General features: G+C 39.0%; 4 protein-coding genes across 5 annotated transcripts; all 4 read right to left on the minus strand.

Moving 5' to 3' along the window:
* Window positions 1-45: 45 nt before the first annotated feature.
* Window positions 46-2,717, minus strand: LOC116207920 (BAG family molecular chaperone regulator 4). 2 transcript variants are annotated; one of them, XM_031541045.1, is made up of 5 exons: window positions 2,348-2,717; window positions 1,162-1,418; window positions 934-1,080; window positions 544-655; window positions 46-440 (listed from the first exon to the last, which is right to left on the minus strand). In XM_031541045.1, the coding sequence occupies exons 1-4, from the start codon at window positions 2,559-2,561 to the stop codon at window positions 557-559; spliced, it is 717 nt and encodes a 238-aa protein (XP_031396905.1). In that variant the 5' UTR covers window positions 2,562-2,717; the 3' UTR covers window positions 46-440; window positions 544-556. The 2 variants fall into 2 exon arrangements, with proteins under 2 accessions (XP_031396905.1, XP_031396904.1); XM_031541044.1 differs by lacking the exon at window positions 544-655.
* A 1,167-nt stretch (window positions 2,718-3,884) lies between these two features.
* Window positions 3,885-6,824, minus strand: LOC116209682 (pyruvate decarboxylase 1-like). Its single transcript, XM_031543411.1, has 7 exons — window positions 6,068-6,824; window positions 5,798-5,961; window positions 5,508-5,686; window positions 4,904-5,375; window positions 4,687-4,804; window positions 4,377-4,565; window positions 3,885-4,267 (listed from the first exon to the last, which is right to left on the minus strand). The coding sequence occupies exons 1-7, from the start codon at window positions 6,596-6,598 to the stop codon at window positions 4,097-4,099; spliced, it is 1,824 nt and encodes a 607-aa protein (XP_031399271.1). The 5' UTR covers window positions 6,599-6,824; the 3' UTR covers window positions 3,885-4,096.
* Window positions 6,825-18,577: 11,753 nt separating this feature from the next.
* Window positions 18,578-21,724, minus strand: LOC116207528 (ERBB-3 BINDING PROTEIN 1-like). The gene is made up of 10 exons (XM_031540509.1): window positions 21,532-21,724; window positions 21,325-21,427; window positions 20,999-21,083; window positions 20,721-20,870; window positions 20,470-20,623; window positions 19,607-19,822; window positions 19,390-19,526; window positions 19,219-19,310; window positions 18,947-19,126; window positions 18,578-18,860 (listed from the first exon to the last, which is right to left on the minus strand). The coding sequence occupies exons 2-10, from the start codon at window positions 21,413-21,415 to the stop codon at window positions 18,778-18,780; spliced, it is 1,188 nt and encodes a 395-aa protein (XP_031396369.1). The 5' UTR covers window positions 21,416-21,427; window positions 21,532-21,724; the 3' UTR covers window positions 18,578-18,777.
* Window positions 21,725-22,209: 485 nt separating this feature from the next.
* On the minus strand, window positions 22,210-26,129 carry LOC116207529 (ERBB-3 BINDING PROTEIN 1). The gene is made up of 10 exons (XM_031540510.1): window positions 25,941-26,129; window positions 25,718-25,840; window positions 25,540-25,624; window positions 25,303-25,452; window positions 25,060-25,213; window positions 23,650-23,865; window positions 23,396-23,532; window positions 23,008-23,099; window positions 22,734-22,913; window positions 22,210-22,460 (listed from the first exon to the last, which is right to left on the minus strand). The coding sequence occupies exons 2-10, from the start codon at window positions 25,806-25,808 to the stop codon at window positions 22,381-22,383; spliced, it is 1,185 nt and encodes a 394-aa protein (XP_031396370.1). The 5' UTR covers window positions 25,809-25,840; window positions 25,941-26,129; the 3' UTR covers window positions 22,210-22,380.
* Window positions 26,130-26,380: the final 251 nt, after the last annotated feature.

The following is a 26,380-nucleotide window of genomic DNA, read 5'->3' on the forward strand; positions in this document are numbered from 1 at the left end:
CCGGAAACAAAGCCTCAAGCACGTAAATCCAAGAGTTAGCTGCAATGAACAAAAATCCAAGATAGGCTGACAAAAATAAATTGCACATTGGTTTCCTTTAAAATAACAAGGAAGCGCAACAGATGAGTATAACCCGAAATACCATAATTAACAGGTGGGCAATAAATTATAAGTCATCCCGAGCAAGAGAATAGCTTTATCCAGAGGTCGCTGCTGTCCTCGATCAATAAGGACATAGTCTAATCAAACTGCTCCCAGTCATGAGTTACATTCGCACTAGAGGATGCCGTGGGAGGTGGGGCACTCAGGCTTCCTACTCCTGACTCAAAGGTCTCCCAGTTGGTTGTTACAGAGACAGCATTGCTCCGGTCAATAAAGAGATTGGAATTTCGACCCTTAAGAGAGTCCAATGAGTCCACAAAGCCCTGAACTCGGCGTACCTGTTCAAGCAAATATGAAGACAAGAAGTTTTAAGCTTCAATTCCTTTACAGGAATGCCAATAAGAGTTCATCAAATTTACCACTCAGGACAAGAAAACCTACGGAAGAATTTCAATTATGAGAGATGTTCTGTGCTTTGCTCAAGTCCATGTTCACTTTTACCTATTTCGAGTAGTCGACAACTGAATCCAGCTTTTTTGCTTATCACTAAAGCCTGAGCAGTACATAAATAATACCATCATGCCTTGCCCACAACAATAATGCTCATGCAAAATATGTTAAACTATCTGATTAACTAGGAGACTAACTCATTACAACTGAAACTTTATTAATAAAATTCACAAATAATTATTATCATAATCATCACCACGTAACATCATAGGCAAGCAAGGATCTAGACTAGGCGGAGTTGAACTTATGATGGTCTCGACAATCTACTCGGCATATATGCACCAGCTAGTTTAATTGCATGATATTATAAGAAATACAAACCTCAGCCTTTCGCTGAACCCTAGCCTCACCCTCAGCCTCAATACCATCCAATTGCAGCAATTGCCTCATAAGCAACTCCGTGGAGATCTCAAACTCCTTGTCTGAAACCTTTGTCCCACCATGTACAGCCACTTCCAACGCAGCCACCTGACATTGTCAATAATGCAGGATCAGGCAAAGCTCCAGATTAACTTTAGCAAAAGCAATAAGGAGATGGCCACAGCTCACCCTCTCAGAGAGCTTATCAACCTCGGCCCTGACATCAGCTACAGCTTCACATGCTTTGGACATTTCCTCATCCCTCTTTAACTTCTCAAGCTTCCTCTCTTTGCTTGCTTGATCCTCCAAAAGCAGAACCTTGGAGTTTTCCTTTAAACCTGCCACGTCCAGATTCTCATCATCCTCCTTCTCTTTTCCCCTAAAAAAGAGTCTTTGCTCTTTAGGCTCCAAACCACACTTTGGAGCCAGCATAGCCTTCATTTCCCCTGCCATAAATAGAAGATCATAGAAAAGAGACTCATTAAATAAAATAAGAGAAAGAATAGGTGGAAACCCAAATAAATAGGTCTGCATAATCCATGATATGTAAAGACTGTCCTCCTTGGCATAAAATTTATAACTTCATAGTAGCAGACTTTCACCATAGCTTATACTTAGTACATATCTTGCATATGATTGCCATACTCACTTCAGTTTTTACCCTTTAAACTCAACACTATACCCGTATCTCAGCATGGCCAGTCTTGCTAGTGGGATAAAAAAGAGCTAAAGAGCTCATAACGGTCCTTATCCCAAACTTCCACAAGGATGACCTTTGGCCAAGTAAGTGAGGTAGATGAATGTATAGGGCTGGAACGATCATCGCCTTTCAGAGCATCAGCAGTGGAGAACTCACCATTATCGATTTATATCTTCGAGGCAATTGCATAGAACATTAGTTTTGACTCAATCTATAGCAAGTATTCAATTTTATCACACAAGCAATTCAACTGACCACTGAGCAGATGGCAGATTCCTGAGAACATGATAGTAAACAACAAAAATACAGCGATGTACAATCTCACATGCCACTCATTCGGTGATAAGAGAATCCACAACTATGCAAGGTACCCGATAATCCCCTCTAACCTGCACTCAACTTTGTTCAATTCGAACTCCTAGTCTTGCTCCAGTCTCCAAGTGACCAAATTTCCACAACAAATCATCACCAAGCCAGTCAATGAATGAAATTTCTAGCTCAACCTTCCCCAAATTCCATAAAGAACCCCCTCCATCAACAACTTGTTCTGGCCGTCCAGCCATGTTGAGCATTATGTTCAACGGGAGTCCGATATAGATAGCACGAAACTTGCAAACAGAAGTAAAATCGACAGCTCACGGAGGTGGAGATAAAGGTGAAGGCAGCTGCAAGTACCGAAAGTGGAGTGGGCAGGGAGGAAAATCTCGTGATGGGAGGAGCCGTAGGAGACGTTGATTCTGATGATGGGGCCGGTGCCGCTCCCAACTTCCGTGCCGTCCTCTCGGCGCTGAACTAGCATACCGCACGGCCGCATCTCCCAATCGACCTGGTCCTTGCTCGTCCCATCCGCCTCGCCCTGGCCCTGGCCCTGGCGGTGGGTCGGTTTCATCGTAGCGCGAACCGGAAGGTCCGGCAGAGGGGGGTCCAATCCTAGGGTTTGGCGCGAGGGAGAAATTCAAAGCAGATTCTGAGATCCCGACGATGAAGGAAGGAAGAAAAGCACAGTAAGGAGAAGTGGTTGGGAAGTCAAACAGCAGAGGCCCACCAACGAACTGTGCATCTATTTATAGATAACCGACGATGATGGTCGGTCGGTCGGTTTTCCCAATGCGAAATTTTACGCGTTTGGTTTCAGAGTTTAAAATAATTTTATTTTTAATTTTAATTTTAATTATAGAAAAAGATAAATAAAATTGTATTATAAATTTGATTTGAAAAATTTGTATTTTTGTTGTGTAGTGTATGAAGTTAAAATTAAATTTTGAAACTAAACTGATCATAAGATATAATAAATTTATTTATCTTTCCTTTTTTCTTTTTCCTCTGAAAAATAGGATATCCCTTTATAAAATCTCCTTTCACTTTTCACACAACTGAATCTACGAGGATTACTCAAATCTATCTGTCGAAAATAATTCTCCATATTTATTTATTTGTTTATTTATGACATAAAAAATAAAATAGAGAGGAAGTATTAGAAAGGATACGCCCTCGTGCAGTAATTCGAATATTTTAATTTTGATTATAGTAAAAGGACTACTTGTACTTCTTTATTAATTTTTTTTATAGTAGATTCATGGGTCTCCCTTACCAAAAGTGTAATCACAAACCTTCTCACCAGTATTCTAGAATCTAGAGCATTCAAATTCAATTTTTATAGACAACTAGGCACGCCCCTTTATTATTTTTTTAGTAAAAAAATTACAAGGGACAATGCTCGCAATTATTATTCATTCTCCTAATAAATACACTTCCCTGAACTCAAACTCGTATTATATTTCTCACATGAATTAGAGTTATTTATTATTCAATTAACACTATATCGGTTAAGTCTATATTAAGTTTATAGACTTCCTTTATAACCGATAAAACATATAATTGTACTTTATTATTTATTTATTTTAAATCGCAGCTATTCTTAGCGTATTGGCTTGACACCGATTTTGTTAACTCTCATATTGCAACTCAGTCTGCCGAATACACTGCAAACCCTTTCCCATTATGAACATTTTTATGTAAAATGGAAATTGAGCATAAAGCATTATATTATATACTCTCTCTCTTTTTCTCCTGAATGCATTATATATAATCGAAAGACAATTTATACTGAATATTTTATAATACATAACGCCTAAAATGCATATATCAAGTAAATTACTTGTAACTCAAGTAAATCATAAAAAATGCAAGTGAATTACGTAAGATCAAATAATTTACTTAAACAAATACAAGTAATTTACTTGCATTATCATCCATGCATTTTCCAATCATATGTATCACAGATCAATCGTCAACCATACACAAACTCTTCTCTCTCTCAGCTGAAATAGCAATAATATAATAGAATAGAAATTCTCAGATCCCATTGTTCCGGAGATAACAGAGGACTGCCATCGCCAAATTTAGCACATCATGGTAAAAAAACTATTGAGGATTCGGGGAGCGGCTGTTCGCGGCGGACACTCTTGACCCCCACTCCAGCAGCTCTTTGCTCGTGTCATCCTTGTGGACGATCACCTCGATAAAGCACAGGCAGTCCTTCTTCGGGCCCATAGCCGTCTGAATCGCCTCGACGAGTTCCTCCTCGCACCGCACCTTCAAGATACCACAATCAATGTTTGAGTTAACTGATGCTTTTGGAATGGTTGGTTAATGCCTAGGGGCGTCAAATTGTACGATAGTCAGCTGACTATAAGAACCTCACCTTCATCGTCCAGGACTTGCCCGAGCCGTTATCGATTGCGTCCACCAAGCCTGTGTAGTTCCAGTTCTTAATCACATTGTAAGGCCCGTCATGGATCTCTACCTCAATCGTGTATCCCCCGTTGTTTATGAGGAAGATGATGCTCTTCTGACCGCAACGCAGCATAGTCGACACATCTTGGGCCGTCACCTGAGAAATTATAACACCAAGATATTAGAGATTATATCATCCTCGGTGGTTCTAAAACTTCAAAGAACAGAGACAGTCGAAACAACCCAGATATTGGAAAGAAACAAATGCACTCTGATACCTGGAAACTCCCGTCTCCGATGCAAGCAATGACTCGTTTCTCCGGTACAGCCTGTGCATATCCGAGAGTAGCACCAACCGACCAGCCGATCGATCCATATTGCATTTGAAACTCATACCTGAAACCATCACACATGTACATAAATATGAGACACAGCATGCTCAAACTCCGTGACGTGCTATTAGTTCGATGTAGGTATTATTAATATCTGTCTTACCCGCATCCCCTGGGCAACTTCAGCTTCTGGCAGTTGAACCACGAATCGCCCGTCTCAGCAATCACGGCGGTTTCACTAGAGAGCATGTCCTGAATGTGATGGAACAGGACGTTCACTCTCAGAGGCTCCTCGGGCGCGCACTTGAGGAGATGCCCTTCCGGGACGAAGATCCGATGGTAGTTCTCATATGCAGTGCTGTTCCGCCTTAGCCGCTCAGCAAGGGCCCGCAGGAAGTCCTTCATGAGGACACACCCGAATGCAGGCCCATTGCCAATCACAACACGATCCGGCTGCACGATGATGGCCTTCTCCTTCTTGAGGAGGAGCGAGTACCCGACCGAGCTGTAGTCATTGAAGATGGGGCCTGCGAAGAGATACGCATCGGCCGACTCCACAATCTCCGCGCAGAATGATGTGCTCACTGCACCCCAGTAGGTCCCAACGAAGTGAGGGTGGTGCTCCGGGACAAGCCCTGTTCATTACAAGTTATTGATCGGGTGGTGGAGGTCCACATTATCGTCAATATCGAACCAGCAAGAACACTGACAGAGAAATCCAACCCTTAATTAGTTGACATCCAAATCTTACAAGAAATCTGAAGTACCTTTTGCCGAAGGCATCACGGCGAGTGGATAGCCACTAGCATCCGCAAGTTTAACGAACGCATCGGATGCATTGGACACCCGGAGCTTGGGGCCGCCAACCATGACAGGCTTCACGGCCTTGTTCAGAAACTCCGCAGCTGCCTCGACAGCGGCTTCCAGGCCCATCTTATTGCTCAATCTACGTCCAATCCAACCAAAAGAGGAACCGGAACCGAGTCATATATGCCCCATTACATATAAGTTGATATGAGCGGCACGAATTAGCACCGTTATAGGAAAAGATCTTTACCTCGGCGAGAGAGAGAAGGGGACGGGCTCGTGACTGAAGGTCGGGTGGGGGATCGCCGCCAAGTTACAGCTAATGCTGATATAGACCGGCTTGCTCTCTTTCAGGGCCGTCGAGATGGCCGTGTCGATCTGTTCGTGGGCGTCTTCCAAGTTATTCACCACCGCCTATAGAAAAAAATTTATCATAGCATCAAATGTCATCAATCGTAACGCATCAAACACGACCAACTCATACACATACATATATAAATACATATTTATATATGTTTACCTGATAGCAAGTGACGGTCTGGAAGCAGCGGAGCTCCTGGCTGAAGTCGGGCAGGCCGATGGTGTGGTGGAGGATGCGGTTGGTCCCAAAGTCGTTGGAGTTGGGCCCGCCAACGATGCAGATGAGCGGGAGGTTCTCGCTGTAGGCACCGGCGATGGCATTGAGGAGGCTGAGCCCGCCCACGGTGAACGTAACCGCACAGGCCCCGACACCGCGGGCCCTGGCATAGCCGTCGGCGGCATAGCCAGCGTTCAGCTCGTTGCAGCAGCCGACGAGCCTCAGCCCGGGTTCGGCTATGAGATGGTCGAGGAGGGTGAGGTTGAAGTCCCCGGGGACGGCGAACACGTCCTCCACCCCGATCTCCACGAGGCGCCTGGCCAGGTGGTGGCCGAGGGTGGCCTCCCCCATCGCGACGGTGGCAGGGGAAGGGCAGGCGCTCTGGATGGTGGAGACGCAGCCGTTGGCCGGGGGGCAGCCGACGTCGTTGGAGGCGGGCTTGCAGGCGTCGACAGGTCCGATCTTGGTGTCCATATGCTTTGCAGCTGTGGGCTGTATTACGAGAACGTGAAGGAAGGAAATGGAGATCGAGATTGGGTTATGGCTTTTGCTGTGAGTGAGCGAGTAGTGATGACGAGAGGTGGGAGAGGAAGAGAGGGTTTTTATAGGGAGTGTGAGTGAGCGGTCGGGCGTCGGAAATAGCAGAGATTACGGGGGGCGGCCATGGGAGCTGGGGAAGCCAACAGGTGTGGAGGTTGTCCACTCCTATGAGCGGGTTTTTTGTGCCTTTTTTTTTTTTTCCTACGCCACTTAGAGGGCCTTTGCTATGTTTTTTTAATAATATGAATACTTATTTTACTTTAATTAAATGTGCAATCCGACCCATCGAATCTATAATTGGACCCATAAATCTATGAATTCATATCCCTTTTGGTTCATCATCCGGTCCGATGGATTGGAGCTTTTTTTTTTTTTAAGAGAGATTCATTCAACAAGTTAACAAATCCGGATTAAAGTTAAAAAGAGCAATTTTAAAAAAGTAACCACCCATCACTCTCTCACATCCAATTTTTCTCTATCCTCCAGCAATTACGTCTTTCTTTTGCAATTAAGCCTTCCGTTTGCATTTTAATTCTTCTACTTTTTGGATATATTTTATGCCTCATTTTTAAAAATTACTTTCGTCCTTTTCATGTTTGTATACTGAAAATAGAAATCTTGAACTATTTAAATTTCATTTTATTTGTCCGTATCAATCAAATGAAGCGTTTATATGCACGACGTTTAAGCAAGAAGTAATAAACTGATATTCACCTAAAAAAATGATGAGTGTATTGTACACCTACAAGTGTGAGTTATATACGCGTATTGTATATGTATAGGTGTGTACAATGTAGTAATTAATAAAATAATATAGATAATCATACAATGAGTATTGAATCTATAACCTCTTAGTACCCATTTTGATTGAATTATTGAGAATTTGATTTTAAATTACCTGAGCCTACTGAATTATCATGTTTGGTTGAAGCATAGTACAAATAATTTGAATGTTAAAGGTAATCTACTTTTCCGCAATATACTTTCTCAGCAATGAGTGACTATCCAATTTACTAACAAGATAATAAATAATGTATAATATTACTAGACCGCATCAAATGTGGTAACTAATATTACCAATAATTTAAACGTGGGAGTCTATGTCAGTGAGAATTTAGATTTCCAATTATTTAAAATGATAATGCATCAAATGTCGCATTAGATATTCCAAAGGTCAATATACCCAATTAATTCAGATTCCATGCAGATTGGCCCATAATACTTTTCTAATCGTGATTTTTTTTTTAATTCAAACACTTGAAATCCGAGATTTTAATCAAGAAAAAGGGGCGTTCAACTATCCGGACGCTGGTGTTTAAGAGTGAATGAAGTTTACGACCTTGAATTAAGTAGAATTTCCACTTGACATATAAGTTTCTTTGATCCATTCTCTAACCAAAAAAACTATATTAATAGGTTGTGAAAAAATAAGTCTCCCCCCCCCCCCCCCCCCCCCCCCCCCCCCCCCCCCCCCCCCCCCCCCCCCCACAACAAGGGAAAAAGCCCCCACTCAATTCAATCTTACATAGCCGCTAGAGGCATGACGTAATCATATATACACAATAATCATGTCTCGGCTTTTATAAATTTTATGGATAACAGATAATTAATATTGAATGAACTTGTACACCCGGCATCTGCAGAAGAGTCGGACTCATACAAACGTACGCAAGAGCATGCTACTAGTACATACACGACTTGCTATTTTGCGGCAAAAAAACAAAAGAACAACAAATTTGTGGACTTTTGTTTTCTAAGTTTACATGACCTTGACACATCCAGAAGAGGAACTGACCCGTGCATATGGACCATGACCACCATTGACATCGACTGCGACAATTTTTCGTAATGACATATATATGTGCGTTGATATTCGATCTTTTAGCTGCATTATAAGTTTATAGATCGACTTTAAAAAAAATGGCGGAATCGAGATCACTTTAATATCCAATACGATGATTTATGTAGTAGAGTAGGAAATTTTTTGTATACGTGGAAAGAGACTCCAATTTGTGAGTGATTAAAAGGGTTCATGTGTTACCCAATTATTTGACTCCACTCTAATAAATAAGGGTATAATAGTACATATTTAATAAATTAGTATGCCATATAAAAGTTAGTTAATGATAACAATAATTATATAATTAAAGAAAATATATAAAAAAAATTATTAACGACGGACTCTAATCACTTATTATTATTTTATTAGTAAAGAAACATTTACAACATTAAGAAAATAAGAATTATTCAAAACTTATAGTTAAATTTATTTAATTGATTTGAAAATTCATTATTAGCCTTATAAAAGTTTTGTTAGTCTCTCGTTGAAGTGATTGCTTTATTTTATCTAAAATTATTTAAATTCACAAAAGTTGACATGTGAAATGTGAGTGAGACTATAACACCAATGAAACTTTCCCGAATTTTGAATTTTTAGGATTTTAAAATTATTTGCTTAAAAATTAGAGTGATAATTGAGATTATGTAAAAGAAATATTTTACATTAATTATTTCCATATGAGCTCTTAAATTAATATCAACTAGCATGCATCTTAAATTTACAATAATAAAGTTTACATAGTATAAAAAATTATATTTTTTCAAGTGAAAAAATATATGTATATTACTCTTGAAGATTTTACTACGGTTGGCTACAAAAAATTGTCACTATGATTGTTTGGTGCAAGGACACCATCCAGAGTTGTACCTGTTTCTCGGTTGGAAATGGCACGTCCATCTCGGCTTGGCATGATCCATAGATTCCGGGTATGAACGACCACAAACTATCTCCCAAACACAATGCAAATCAAGACCTAGATCTCAAGGTAAGCGACCTGATGCTGCACCAACCAAGGAGATGGAACATCCCTCTTCTCACAAGCCTCTTCGAGCATGAAACAGTGCAGAATATCCTTAGAATCCATCTAACCCAGGATGACCTCGAAGACTCAGCTCAATGGACGCCAAACACATCAGGGAAGTATTCTGTCAAATCCTTCTATCTCATGGATCAACATCATAGATTTCAAAATGACGGTGGTATTAAATGGAAGGACATTTGAAATCTTAAAATTCATGATCACCTAAAACTCCACCTGTGGAGAATTGCCAGTGAAAGTCTCTCCTGATTTAGTGAAGAGAGCACAACTTGCCCTCTTTGCCAAACCAGCTCTAATAAACTAGATCACTTCTACGGAGAGTGTATATTTTATCGTGTTGTTTGGAGGGAATCACCTTGGAACTTCCAATCCAGTCAGTTCCCAAATGCTAATGCAAAGGATCTTGTCAATTTTTTTCCTTGCCCTCCATCTTCTTTCCTAACGAGCACTCATGACAGGACCAAGTTTTCTCTATATGCAACAATAACTCTCTATCATTTATGGAACTCACGCAATATTGTTTTGCATACAGGTAAACAAGTTGATCTTCACGAAACTATCAAAACAATCAAAAGGTCTTTCATGGAACATAACAAGAGCAGATTGAAGCATTATCAGCACGGATGCAGCATGAAACATTAGCAGAACATGCCTCTCGGAAATCATACAACTCCCGAACAGCCCACCAAATCTATCTTGGTTCTAGGCCTCCAATGAAGATAAACCACTCCAAGCATAAGCCCAAGCTGCCCTCCTCGCCCTTTCAATTGCTGCAGAAAGAGGATTGTCAAAGATTTGGCTTCGATGCGACGCCTTGACGCTTATAGATACCATTTTGCACCCACACAACTCGCCCTGAGAAATTAGGACTATAGTTGCTGATATTATTTCCTGTCTTAAACTTTTCTCTGATTGGCTTTACTCATGGATTCCTAAGTCTAATAATAACCTTGTTTATGACCTGGGCCAATTTGGTTCCAAGTCAAATTTTCATTCTCTTTGCATTTTCCAAGGGTATCCAAACCTAGATCCTTCGGACAATGTAATCGCTTCCCTTCTTTAATGAATTATCTTTAATTATATAAAAAAATGATTGTTTTCTTTTCAACTCTTAGATTCCATTAGGTAAGATCCGAGCCTTACACGTGTCCAAAATCTTACTTAAAGATTCATCTTCATACTTTGATTTTCGATATATTTGACCACACTTCTTGACTATACCCGGTCACGCCCATGAACGAATCGAATCCAGTTCGATATTAAACCGAACGAAATTTACAGGTTCCATATATCAAATAAATAACAATCTTATAAAAAAACGAAAAAAATAATAAAACAAAACAATTTTGGATGGACATGATCCAGACAACAGCCTTTTGCCTTTCCATTGTTTCTGCATAAATTAACGATTCGATTGGATCAGCATTTGAGCTATATTAATCTCGCAAGGCAATTTTAGTAAGATTGAGTAGTCGTTATTTATCGACAGATTGCCCTTTACTTTGCGTATTCCATTCACTACTTTTCTGTACTGCACATTACTTGTTCAAGTATCAAGATTAATTATATCACCATCTCCCAGACCCGAATCAAATCTTTATTAGATTGGACTCCCCAAAACACAGAGCCACTGCCCAACAAAGAGTTCGACACAGTTTAGGGTTGATTACTTTGAAGAATCGGTCGTTCAGGTAAAATGCTTGTGTGGGGCCAAAGCAGGTATCTCCCGTCTTGACGGCATATGCAGTGAAGCATACTGGAGGGAAGGGATTGGAGGGGGAAGGTCGACATTGGAGTTGTGATAGTCGCCGGGGACGAGGCGGCGACCGGAGGCAGCCAGCGTTGATATCGGATTGAATTGTCGATTGAATTTTAGGGATTTATCGATTCGATTTTGTCAGTGTTCTTTGTTCCAATATTGGCAGGGGATTAAAGGATGATATAAAAAATTGTTTGTTTTATTATTTATTTTTCCTTTTTAATATTATAATTTTTATTTATTTGATTGAAATCAGCATATTTCATTCAGTTTAATATCAAACCGGATTCAACTCGTTCTTGGGTGCAATCAGGCGTCATCGAGAACATACGTAGTAAAAAATATTGAAAGTCCAAGTATGAGGGCTGAATCTTTATATAAAATGATTTTGCAATCGTATACCACGTGGATCTTACATAATGAGATCTAATGACTGAAAAGAAAACAACCATCGTAGTTTTTTTTTTTTTAGTCAACCGTAATTTCTAATATACTCCTTAATCCCACTTACCATAGAAACTTCCATCATTAAATTCACATCTCCTCTTACTAAATAAATCCACATCCCCTCTTACCAAATAATAGCTTGATTTTCTTCTCTATTCCATCTTGTAAAATCCGTGCATTCAACAAATGTGTATATATAATATTATAATAATAATAAAAACTACGAATGAAATTGTATTGGACACTTTCATCTTTTTCAATGAACAAAAGACGGTGCCTACGTCGAACGAGAGGGCGCTTTCAAATTATTAGAGTGATATTCGTATATTATGAACAAATATGATGAGCACTAATTATATTGAGTAAATTAGTAATATATATAACTAATACTGTATTTTAATACATAAACCGGTACATATAATATTAAATAAATAATTAGAACTAGCACGTCCAACGCAAGAGTAGTAGATTAATAAAACTTATATTGGAACTAGTATTATTTGATTTATATTTTTATAGAATATTCTATCAGGTAAAATTAACTATCACGATGGTTTATTTTTCAACTGTTAGATCCCTTACATAAAATTTGAATCATACACATATCTAAGATTTTTTTTTTACCTTAATATTCACCCCTCATAGTTCGACTATCAATATTTTCGACCACGCATCTTCTCGTCGACGCTTGATTCCACCCATGAGCGATCTGGATCCGCTTCGATATTAAACCAAATCAAAATGTACGGGTTCAATCAAACAAAAAAAATTAATTACTTTAAAAAATCATTAACAAACTACGACAAATAATTGTATTAATATAGTACACCAATATCTGACCATTCAAAGGACATCTAATGGGAGTGGTCCTTTCAGCCTTGCACCTTCAAAATCGACAAAAATCGTGCGATCGAGAAAATGTCGTGCTTATTACGAATTATTACTTATCCATGCCATTTCCGATCGGCAAACATATATAAATACATCAAAAAGAAGAAAGGAGAAAACAAAAGAAACTCATCACAACATATACGGGGGGAAAGCATAAAATGTGGGTCTCATTGAACCAATTCAATTCAACGCTGCCTTAGGAACAGGGTTATTAGATGGGGATCAATATGGTGGGTCAACTTTAAAGCAAGCGAAGATGATGGGCAAGTCGTGCACTTTGACCAGTTTGCAGCTATTGCAGCTGCTACCGTTCGGGCGTTTAAGATCGTCTTCGTCCCCCGACATTCTTTTCTGGATCGAAATAATGATGCCATTCACAATATATTGGTTCCATTTTTCATAGTTGGTTTATTATTTCTTTTGTTTCAAAGTAATTAAATTATTTTCTATTTGATTGAACCCGTGCATTTCGGTTCAATTTAATATTGAAGCAGATTCGGATCACTCGCGGGTGAGATCGATCGTCGACGAGAAGATGCGTTGTCCAAAATATCTATAGTCAAATTATGAGGGGTGAATTTTAAGGTAAAAAATCTTGAATACGTGTACGACTCAAATCTTATGTAAGGAGATCTAATAGTTGAAAAAGAAATAATTATGATGGTTATTTTTAAGTTTTAACTATAAGTCCTGATAGCATCACCCATATTTTTATTAGGGTAAATTGCACCGATGGTCCAAAATGTTTTACAAATGTTTCATGATGATCCAAAAACTTTTTTTCGCTAAATGATGGTACAAAATGTTTCAAAGTTGTTTCATGATGGTATAAACCGTCAACTCGAGCTTAACGCCGTCAAGCCGACGCTAATGGCTACTACGTGTCACCTCCTTACTGACGTGGCCGAAAAATTTTAAATAATTTTTAAAAATTTTAAATTTTAAAAAAAATTAAAATAATTTAAAAAAATTTTAAAATAATTTTAAATTTTAAAAACTTTTAAAATAATTTTAAACTTTTAATTTAAAATTTAAAATAATTTTAATATTAAATTTAAAATAATTTTAATATTAAATTTTAATATTGAAGCATATTCGGATCACTCGTGGGTGAGATCGATCGTCGACGAGAAGATGCGTTGTCCAAAATATCTATAGTCAAATTATGATGGGTGAATTTTAAGGTAAAAAATCTTGAATACGTGTACGACTCAAATCTTATGTAAGGAGATCTAAATTTTAATAGTTGAAAAAGAAATAATTATGATGGTTATTTTTAACTATGAGTCCTGATAGCATCACCCATATTTTTATTAACCAAAAAGAGATTTAAGAAAAGTGTGGGCGGATTATTTAATCAATAAATAAATGAAATATTAATGATATTATTGAGTTGGATAAAAAGCGTGTCAAACTCAATCCCCGTCAACTTTTCAAAGACCAGGTTCCCTAATTTGCACAAAAAAAGAAAAGATCACATATATAGCTAAGCTATTAATTGGCAAGAATCAGCATCCCGAGTGCTGTCGCTTCTTAATCAGTACAAACCGCAAGTTTCTGAAAACCTATGGCTCCCCATGTATGTTGTTCCAATACCCCATCTTCTAATAACCTTCCACGGGTATGAAAGCATCCGTGCACGTATTTTTTTTTCTGGTATGAACCATGGTATTCCGAAATCCAATTGGGTCTCGACTAATCCAGTCGAACCGGATCAATTCACTTAAAGATATCTCAGCGTGAAATATTCCACCCACAAAAGGGGGAAAGAAAAAAAAACATATTCATTACTTATTCTAATTTTTTTTATAAATAATTCAAAAAACTTTCGATAATTTTTTTTCCTGTTAGAAGAAAAGTTTGCGAATTTAGCACCATAAATGGAAAATTAAATCAAGAGGTACGTGTAGTTATATGCAAGGGAAATGAAACGTGAAACATTTTATTTTCCAAATGAAGGTACATGTGTCAAATGCACTCCGTTTCCTTTCTCATATTATTGTCGTCACTTTTTAACCACCACAATCGGGTATATGTCGATTGGTTTGCTCCTGATTATTGGAGCTGAAGAAAAATAATAACGTGACAAATTACGTATCAAAATCAGATATCCCACTCACTAATTAAGCCTCTTGATATAAATTCAATCTAGGATTGATCGAGATCAAATTATACTCATCATCGAAGGGAGGAGAAGACATTGTTCTAATACTATTCTCCCCGATATCATGTTTTCCTTACAGTTATCAGATCCATATCAAAATTACACGGGTTAACACATATGGCATTTGGTGTTCAATAGAAGAAAACGTACATCGCATGCATATAATATATATATATATATGTATATAATTTGTGTTTAATGTAGTTGGTGCTGATTCACGCATGACCTAGTTAATATGTGCATCATGATTCGATCGTTTTATTAATGGTGATGGGATGATGATCTTTGAGAAAGTCAAAAATCAAATTAACATGCATGAAACCATCCATTCCTCAAATGGAATGATATCCTCCCGATCGTCCCCGCCAACAATGGGCGCCCGAAACATCATTCCCTAAATAGCTGGTGTGTTTGGTTTTAAAAAAAAATTTAACACAACTCATCAACTCTACTTATCTTCAATTCAACAATACAATCATTACTTTTTTTCTTTTTTTAATTTTTTTTAACCATTCAATTCAATTTTTAACATTAAATTCTCTCAACTATTCATTACATTTTTCACAATTTAACAGCACAATCATTATTTAATCATTACTTTCTCTCAACTATTCATTACTTTTTTACATTTTTTCTCTTAATTCAACAATACAATCATTACAAACCAATTAAAACTAAAATTCAACTAAAAAATCAAACACATTCCTAATTTCTTCTGAAACTTTTATGTCCAATCAACTGGAGTAATTTGAAATCCTTCCCAAATTTGTATATACTTGTGTACGAATGTTACTATGAACGAGAAGGTGCACATGGCACAGGGAGGGAGCATGCCGTTGCGTTATTTGAGCCCAACCCATGAGCTCACGCTACAATAATTATGATAAAATCTACTGATTCGAATTCGAATTGGTCAAAATTTATTAGATTTCGTAACATAGAGAGATAGTGCACATTAACAAAAGAAAAAAAAAGGGTGGCGCTAAATCAACACATCATTTGATTAGATCCACCCTTTTATAATAAATGGACACAAAATATTCTAGAAAATTGGATTCTATGAAGAAATAGAGGAAAATTTTATCCATGAATAATGAAAGTGGTATTCTGTCAATATTCGGTGTAAATTTAGCCCTAAGAAGGAAGGTAAAAAAAAAAAAAAAACCCACCGTTTTATGAAACCACCTAAGGAAAAGTCAAAAAAAAAAAAAAGAGGAAAACAAGGCAGGATCCGACGGTGAATTTGATTTCAGTTTGTCGCCAAAAGGGACGGGAACAGCGTGTTGCACATTCACAAGTTGGCCAACAGCTCCGTACGTTGTTGCCACGTGTCCGGCCAACAGAAGGCTGCCGCCATCGGCTCACGTGCCGTGGCTCCTGGGTGTTGTCTGGATGCAGCGTATATATGCAGCTGCAGGTGGCCTTGGATTTTGTCTTGCCGTTTAGTCCTCAAAATCTTGGCAGATATGTTATTTAGTCCTCCGCCGGACCACCCGAACCCCCCCCCATGATCCAATTCATCCCGCCTTTTATTTTATGAACTAAGGTGCACTACTTGGTCGATGTCGTGGGTCAGAAAATTTTTCATCGATCTTTTGATTTCTCTGAATAATCTGTGTAATAACTAGTATATGGTATGACTTAAACTAATGATGAAACTATATATGTAAAAATTATGAGCTATGAAATGGTAAGTAAATGATTCAAATTTTTCAAAAATTGTACTAATTGATGTTTCATATGGTGTAAAAGCTAATGTTTACCTGCGATAATCTTAATTTAAATTTTTTAATAATTATAATTAGAATAACAGGATTGCAATACAATAGATCGTTAATTTTAAGTAGTCGAACTTTCTTTTGGTATTCATTTAATACAAAAACAAGAATCAGTCATTATCAATATGTTAATCTAATATCGACATGATAAAATATTTGTTATGTAGCGAATGAAAAGAGACTATTTAATTGGTGCTAAACTGAAATAGACCTATTATCAAAGAGGGTTGATTTTAGGTAATTCGGCGTTTATTCTCCTTAATAAAAGTCTCAGATGCGAGTACTGTGATTGAATAAAATTTATGATTCGACAGATTCATTCCTTAATATCTCAACGAAAAAGAAATGGATACTCAAATTCAATAAAAATTAAAGGATGGGTGGCTGAGGGTGAGAAACCACCCCACTTGCCACCTCTTCATATGGACCAATTTTAAGGGCTTGTTTGGTTTGTGGATAAAATTTTAGAATTACAATTTTAACTTAATTCTATTCACAACAAAACAAACTAATTCATACAAAGTCAAATGGTAAGTCCCATTTATACCACATTTTTTCAAAATCAAAATTTAATTTTAAAATCCTACTATGAAACCAAACGCAGCATAAGTGTTTTACAAGATTTGTGAATTTAGAAAATCCAACGATTCGAAGAACTTTTCATTAGCGAACTAACCTGATTTAAACGTCAATTAATCGGGATCCATCGAATTTTCCAAATAGTGGATGGTGTACATAAAAAATAAATATATTGTAAAAGATATATTAAAAAAAAGAGAACTTGAATATTATAGATGCAAAAAATTCATGATTGCCATAATTTTACTTGTTAATAAGAATTTTATCCCTTAATAGACTGACTCAATTCAAACACCAATCAATCGGTCTGTCTAATTTTTCAAATAATGGATAATGTACAGCAAAAATAAATATATTATAAACAAAAGATAAAAAAGGCCAAAAGAAACGCAAAAAGCTTGAAAAAGGGCAGCACCCATGCTGTAAAACTGATGGACGAGTTTTAGTTTGTTACTGTAAACTATAATGAATAAGAGTTAAATGCACTTTGCCCCCTGACCTATGAGGTGAAATTAAGTTTGCCCCCCAACCTATGAATTTTGGCAGAGTGCCCCTTCACCTAATCTAAAAATAAGCAATGTGACTCCCAGATTAAATTTTGGTCATAATTCCGGTTAAAAGAAGGCACATGTTGATCACATGTCAATTTAATGGGGGCAAAATTATCACAGGGAATAATTAATCAAAAATTGGATTTTTGCAAAATTAGGCTATTTTGATTGTTCGTCTTCCCCGATGTCTATAGCTCTTCCCCGACCGCCAGCACCATTGCGAATCTAGTTGAATCCGGCAACCGTCGGCCTTCTCTGCTCGTCTGCCGCAGTTCATCATTCTCTAACCATCGTCCGCCTTCTCTACTTGTCCATCATCTAGCCCTCTTCATCTAGTGATTTTTCGATTCCTTGCTATTGAGTGCCATTGATTTTCCATTGTTGCATATGATGTTCTAATTGGTTCAATTTAGTGTGTGAGTGTTCTGGGCAGCTCAAAATAATCATTATCCCTCATCGTCTATGTGCAATTTGCTGGTTTTCTGGAATTTCCAAACGCCTACTCTGTGTTTGTGTTGTTCTGCAAACATCGGGAAAGACGAACGATCAAAATAGCCTAATTTTGCAAAAATTCAATTTTTAATTAATTATTCCCTGTGATAATTTTGCCCCATTAAATTGACATGTGATTAGCATGTGCCTTCTTTTGGTCGGAATTCTGATCGGAATTTAATTCGGGAGTCACATTGCTTATTTTTGGATTAGGTGAGGGGGCACTCTGCCAAAATTCATAGATTGGGGGGTAAACCTAATTTCACCTTATAGATCGGGAGGCAAAGTGCATTTAACTCAATGAATAATGCGCAACACAAGGAAAATCCAGAAAGGCACGACAGACAATGGAGGAACGTGGTCACACGATAACTCGAAATAAGACTAGCCCGGAAATTTAACTCTTATCATATAATTTGAAGAGACTTTCCCAGAGAGTGAAACTAAGAATCTCAGAAACTCACAGGATAATCAATTAAACACTATCCCAAACGGAAGATTCACAGTCAACCCACATACAGATCTGGTAAGCACCAAAATTTGGAGAAGAGGGGAAAAGAGAGAGGAGGGCGATCATTCTTCCGATGCAGCTGCGCCATTCGTCGATGCATCCATGGGCTCTGCATCTGCAGAATCAGCCTTCTCGCCTTTCTTGCCTGTTTAAAAAAGAATGAAATGAAATGTGAAGAGCTTGGATGAAAGTAATGGCTTGACCATGTTTATTCCATCTCCGAGTTTTTACCTTTCTTCTTTTTCCCTCCACCCTTCTTCTTCGTCTTTGTGCCCAGTGCCAACCAGGCCTTGATCACAGGGTCATCGATTGTCTTCGTTGGCTGCAGCTCCTGCAGAGGATGGGATGTGATCCTATCGGATCCATTCGGCATTAGCAAGACTGTGAACTTGATATGGGCAACCAGATCGCCTGCATAATTGGATGGCAAAGTCAGCAAACATTATCACCAAGAATTATGCTAATGCAAATTTACTTTGATAGTATCTAGGTTAAAAACACACCAGGCTTCTCGTGAAGTACGGGATATGGCTGCAAGAGATCGTGATTCACACATTCAACAAGTCCAAGCCTTGCCCTCTTCTCTTCCAGAGCCCTGAAGAGTGAAAATTTGATAGTCAATAATTATACATGCTACACTTGCCCCAACAAATGGTTACCGGAACATATCTAACCTCGCCGTAAAGGGCATGATAGGGAATTTCTGACTAATCTCACTGAAGATAAATCGAGATGCCTTCATTTTCAAGTGATAGTTCCTGTCCACAGCCCTCTTGTAAATAGTCGTCTGCTTCTCATCCAACAGCTTAGGCTGTAATCACATAAAGCAAATATAAAAATTAGGGAGACCTAAGTGTCCGAACCCTATTCTTTGGTATGATGAAAAATTACCTTTCCTTCTCCAGTGCTTGTAACAATATCAACTGCGTAGACCTCATTCTCCTCAAACTCTGCTTCGTCAACTCTTGTGTCTGGGTTGGAGACACTTAGGATGACCTTGTTGCCATCAATGACAAACTGCTTCAGCTGGTGGCTCAGAACGCCTTCAACAATTTTGCAGTCATAAGCAGCAGCCACCTTCTGAATTGCTTCTGCTACATCTTTATTCTGCAATAGCAAAAGAATCAATTATGTGAAATTTAAATATATATACATATAAGATAAAATTCAAAGGACTCGGCAAAAAGCAAACACAAAAAGATGAAACTTGAACATAGCATCAGATGCATAGGCAGTCATCCATAGCAACCAACAGTGTATCTTTCCTCATTCACTGTCATCTGGTTAAAGAAAACATGGATCCTACAGCAAAATAAATCTATCCCAAGCACCTATGATTAGCCAGACAGTATATTGGATAACAGTGAAAGTTTGAAGTGGCTTCGTTATGCGTCCAAACCATGTAGGAAGTATACGAAAACAATAACGCTAACAGATAAAACAAGAAGTCTGATAAATTGCAACGGACAGCAGAATCTCCTCTCAGAGTAACTATGACGAGCTTCATTTGGATGCTAGTCCATAGCCAATTAAAGAGATTCCTCATTTTGGGGAAGTATGAAAAAATTATATCACATCCAAAGACATCTTATAGTAACTCCACAGAAGAGTGATATGACAAGTTAAGAAAACCAAATCATGGCAAATAAAGTATCAAGAGGTGTACAGAGTGCTGGACAAGTTAATGGTAAGTGTGTCATGATCTGACTACTTCCTTCAAGTCTAAAAATTTATGACGAAAAACATGTAGTTACCTTCTTCCCAGGTCTTACGAGCCTCAAAGCAACTTCAGCTGCAGTATTTGCTGCAGCAATAACATCTGCTGCTCTACCAGTGACAGGACCTTCTTGCAGAACATGGGTGTGTGCAACAATAGCAATGAACCCATCAATATGACAACCCATATCACTGTATGAAGAAGCAAAAAAGATGATCATACAAGTCTTCCAACAATTCTATTTCAACCGACTGACCAATTGAGTAACAGATAATCCGGAGAGCTTACATCTTCACGATATCACCTTCTTTCAAAACAGACTCATCACTAGCTAGTGGAGAATAGTGACAGACAGTGTTGTTAACCGAAATGCAAGTAGGAAATGCAACTCCTCTTTCAATCTTTCTCTTGACATTCTTGTACGTATTGCCTGTTTGCCTGCAATGCACCTTCACATCATCAAATACATAAATAAACATATAAACATATGCCCCACCAAGCACTCAAAAGTGCAACCGAACGGCAAACATCATATGCACACACACAGTATGGACTTTTAAACTCACTCCCTAATAAAAGAATCCCCCTTCTCGCAAAGGTCGACCATCTTTGCCTTCGGCTTGCATTCTGAAACTACTAGCTGCAGAGCCTCTGCAAAAAGATTATGCTCCTTTAGAACTCGTAATTTCGGATGGCCCAAGCACATAACAGAGGAGAAATTCCGCTCAAACCAGAAAACGAAGTACAATAGTACAAGAGCCAATCCGCTAGCCTCTCACCAGTCACCACGATTGTGCAGAAGCAACTTCTCCGATTAGCAATATTACGTATACATACATATATTAAGAGAGCGAGAGAGAGGGAGAGGGAGAGGGAGAGGGAGGGTACTGACTGTTGAGAATCTCAGCAGCGCTCTTGTACTTAGTGACGACATCAGGGGAAGTGAGATCCAACTCCTTCTCCTCCCGCTCTTCGTCGGACATCGTTCAGCGGCCCTGGAAAGCAGTCCTCGTCAATCAGAGAGCTCGGTCCAGAGCAGCCCGAACCAATCGGTGAGCTCGGGGAGGGAAGGACCGATGAGCAGAGCAACGATACTTACGGAAATGCGAAGCAAGTGATCGGAAAAGGCGCCGGAGACGACAGCGGAGTGCGTGCTAGGGTTTAGAACTTTAGATGATAAGTGCTGCTGCTGCTGCTGATCGAATACATAGAGAAATGGGACAGACGTTCAGAGAGAGCGCGCGAGAAAGCGTGAGGTGGCGGCAGGACAAATCAGCGAGTGCTTGTTCGGGTCAGATATGTAATGTTCGGATCCTCCCGTATTGAATCGGGTTAGGGTTTGTTTGTGTTTCATGCATGCAGTCATGCTTCCCCTTCCTCTCTCCTCGCATCCAGTCGCGTCCAGCTTAATCGCACTCTCGGTCCGTTTGGTACGTCGGAATGACAGCTGAACTCAAACTGTGGCACATGATGTACGCCCACCTTGGGGAACTTGTCGAGAGAATCAAAGTCCACCAGTCAGTTTTGAAGCTCGGAATCACTTCGGAGGATGGACATTACCCGGTAAGATGACTCGAGCTTCATTCCGGAGGGACTAGAGTCACCAACTTCGTGTCATGGACATTGGAAAATTTGTGATCCCAAACCCATACCGAGTCATTCAAATTTTTGTTAACTATCACAATATCGAAAAGAACATGAAATTTGGGTTAAAAGGAGTATTTATCATTTGCACTATCTCGAACAGATATGATACCTAAACGGGATCGAGCCCATATGAGAACTCAAAACCAAACATTGTCTTCGAGCATCACTGATGTTGAAACCACTATATTAAGATCAATTCACAGTCAAGCAGATACAGTAGATCTTAATCTTAGAGTTGAAACAAAATTGAGAGTTAAACAAGGAAGAATTCTGTGAAGTGACAAAAAAGAAAAAGAGATGTTCATTCTTGGGATTCAGCATCCTTTGTTGATGTATCCATTGGCTCCGCTTCCGTAGTTTCCGTCTTGTTGCCCTTCTTCCCTGCAAATTGTCCAAAACAGACGTGTTACATTCAGGGAATGCATTTGATGTCTCCGGAGAGACCTTAAACATAAAAAAAAATAAGGACAGAACCATCACGAAAACCAGCACAGGTGAGCAATGGGCATGACCCGGGCTTCAGTCTGCTACTTGGCCACCTGGGTGGTGCTCGAACTGAGCCACAGCCGACTAACTGCATCCAACTTGGATGGCACTTAGCCTCTTGCCATGTCTAGTTCAACTCTGTTAAATTGGCATCTCATTATTGCTTACCTTTTTTCTTTTTGCCTCCACCCTTCTTCTTGGTCTTAGTGCCCAAAGCCAACCATGCCTTGATCTCGGGGTCATCCACCGTTTTTGTGGGCTGTAGCTCCTGCAAGGGGTGGGATGTTATTCGGTCCGAACCATTCGGCATTAGCAGGACTGTGAACTTGATATGAGCAACAAAGTCGCCTGTAAAGCCAAAGAGGGAGGAAAAGCAAAACACAGATGAGAGAGCCACCTTCTTTAAGTATTAAAATTATGCGATCAGGTGTTAGAATTCTACCAGGCTTTTCATGGAGGACTGGGTATGGCTGCAGAAGATCGTGATTCACACATTCCACCAATCCTAGTCGAGCTCTTTTCTCTTCTAGAGCCCTGTGGAGAAAAAAACAAAATTAAAAAACCACAACCATACAAAGAGGGCTCCGATTACTGACAACCAGACAAAAGCAACTGACAGGAAATTGTCTCACAAATGAGTGGAATCACCTCATTCAACAGTAGTTGTTGAAAGAGATTATCTTGTAAGCAGAATTCTATAATGCATTTACTAACAGAAATTCTCCTAACAACTAGCACGCAAACATTTTTTCCAAATTCTTCCATAGAGAAAATGAAGTTAAAACATAAAAAATAATAAACTGTGATATAAAGAATCTTCTATCACAAACCTTGCAGAAAATGGCATGATCGGGAAGTTCTGGCTTATTTCGCTGAAAATAAACCTAGATGCCTTCATTTTCAAGTGATAGTTCCTGTCCACTGCTCTCTTATATACAGTTGTTTGTTTCTCATCTAACAACTTAGGCTGCACCAGAAAAGAATAATACAATTCAATCAGTCCAAGAAACAAGCAAGGTGAGAAAACATTCAATAGCATTGGAAAAAGACATCCTTTTCGATTTGTATCTAAGTTGAGAATCACCTTTCCCTCTCCAGTGCTTGTGACAATGTCAACGGCATAAACCTCATTCTCCTCGAATTCAGCCTCATCGACTCTTGTCTCTGGATTTGAGACACTTAAAATCACCTTGTTCCCATCTATCACAAACTGCTTCAGCTGGTGACTTAGCACGCCTTCCACGATTTTGCAATCATATGCAGCCGCAACCTTCTGAATTGCTTCTGTTACATCTTTGTTCTGAAATAAAGGGATTGAGTGGATAAGAGATCCAAAAGCAATAAAAAGTTTCAATCAGATAACAAACATCATGCATCTGCTTTAGCTTAGCAAGCTTAGGTACAGAAGACAAAATCATGACCACAGCTAACTAAGCGGGCAATCGACAACCACCTCCTTAGTACAGCTTAACAAGAATTAACAAAACCATAGACAGCAACTAGAATCAAAAGCAATCATGAAAGTCTTTATATAGCAGCCACTTAAGAGAAGGAAAAATGTAAACGTAGCTGGCAAATACAAAATTTCATTGTGCCCTATCAGAGTAACTATGACAAAAAGCCTCATCTGGATATGAGATATCAATCCATAGCTTTCTGAAATAATTCATCATTTAGGGACGCAAATCGCCAAATTTTATTTTTATTTCTGGCAATGGCCAAAATAACCAAAGGAGGAAATTGAAATCAATCCAAATGCCCCCAAAAATTGCCAAACTTAATATGGGCAACAGGGAAAGGAGGAAATTGACAAATGATCAATTACCTCGGCAAAGTTGCCAGATTTCCAATATTAATATTAACCTTAAAAAAACTGAAATTCCACAGTTAATTATGAAAATCTTTTTCTATGATATTTTTTGAAGCCTAGGAGTGAGTGGAAGAATTTGAAGGTCTCTTTTGCCAATATATAGAAACTTTACCCTCATATTTATGTTAAAAATTAAAATTTACAAATTAAATCATTAAAATATTATCAGGTGCTCAATATAGTTGATAAAAAAATCTGGCCTACACGGGGCATGAACATGTCCAGATAAGAAATGTCAATTTAAGACCCCCAGCAAAGGCAAAATGCAATTTTGGCAACAGGGAAAGGAGGAAATTGACAAATAATCAATTACCTCGGCAAAGTTGCCAGCTTTCATATATTAGTAATGCCATTCTAATAGCATATTCCTAGAAAATTGCTTCAACCACTGAATAATTTTAAGCAAAGACAATTTGAAGAGAAAAATATAGAGAGCACCACAAAGCTTGAATCAAGCTCCGAATGGAGCACGTAATTCCCTATCAGAGTAACTATGACATAAGCTTCATATGGATTTTCAATCCATAGCTTTCATAAAATTTCATCATTTAGGGAGCAAAGTAATACAATCCACTTCAAACAGAACGGTATGTTTCCGTATGTAGAAAGAAAACACGAATTTACCTTTTTTCCAGGTCTTACAAGCCTCAGAGCCACCTCAGCTGCAGTGTTGGCCGCAGCAATAACATCGGCTGCTTTGCCTGTAATTGGACCTTGTTGAAGGACATGGGTGTGAGCAACAACTGCAATGAACCCATCTATATGGCAACCCATGTCTCTGCATATGATGGCATAACATCATCAGAATCAAGATATGAGATTGTCAAAACGGACTAAACTACAATGAGATTCAAAAGGCGACCTTACATTTTTAAGATATCACCTTCTTCCAAGACCGTCTCATCGCTTGCTAGCGGGGAGAAATGGCAGATAGTGTTGTTGACGGAAATGCAGGTGGGGAAGGCAACCCCTCTCTCAATCTTCCTCTTTACATTCTTGTACATATTCCCTGTTTGCCTGCAAGTCCAGAACCATCCATTGACGCCCTCGCACATGAAGCAATAGCAGAGACAATCAAATTCAGGGCAGAATCAGTGAACTCACTCTCTAATGAAGGAATCCCCTTTCTCGCAGATGTCGACAATCTTAGCTTTCGGCTTGCATTCTGAGATAACCAGCTGCAAAGCCTCTGCAAATGATACCAAACAGGCAAAAGCTCAACAAGGTTGCAGCGGTACAATGAGATCGAAAGCCATGAGAAAGAAGGCGGGAGAGACTAAACTGTTAACAATCTCCGAGGCGCTCTTGTACTTGGTGACGACCTCGGAGGAAGTGAGATCCAACTCGTTCTCCTCCCTTTCCTCGTCCGACATCGTTTACAAGCTCTCCACAGTCGCAATCAAAGCTGCACGAGACAAATGAGCACCAGAATTAGATTACTGCTGCCATTCGGCGGAGAAGTGAGAATGAATCAGGGATGGAGCTGCAGAGCAGAGAAATGATACCTGAACGGATGAAGATGGAGGATGGTGACGGTGGAAGAAGCGAGAGTGTTGGGCGGGGAGAGGAGCTAGGGTGGTTTAAGGTGGCGTTAGGGTTTGCGGGTGCGGTTGGGAGCAGAGGATCGGCGTCGTTTTATAGAGAGAGAGAGAGAGAGAGCATTTGCGTGATTAGGGTTTTGCTTTCTCGCTTTCTGTTTCTGCTGCTCTTTCTTAGAGCCGTTTTTAAGTTTCATTTTTCATTTACTAGTTTGGCCAGTTTTTCTCCTTAACGTCCAAAAAGACTCCATGGCAGATTTCTCTGCTCATTTACTTCTTGATTTACCCAGCAAAAAACTTATGGATTCGATGTTAAATCCCGGGACAGTCAAATGCAGAACAGTCCCGGAGCAGCCCCGCGCTCCAATAATCCCGGGGCATCTTGACGGTTTGGATCAGAGACCATA

This window comes from Punica granatum, chromosome 5, assembly GCF_007655135.1.
Source record: "Punica granatum isolate Tunisia-2019 chromosome 5, ASM765513v2, whole genome shotgun sequence".
Classification (NCBI taxonomy): domain Eukaryota; kingdom Viridiplantae; phylum Streptophyta; class Magnoliopsida; order Myrtales; family Lythraceae; genus Punica; species Punica granatum.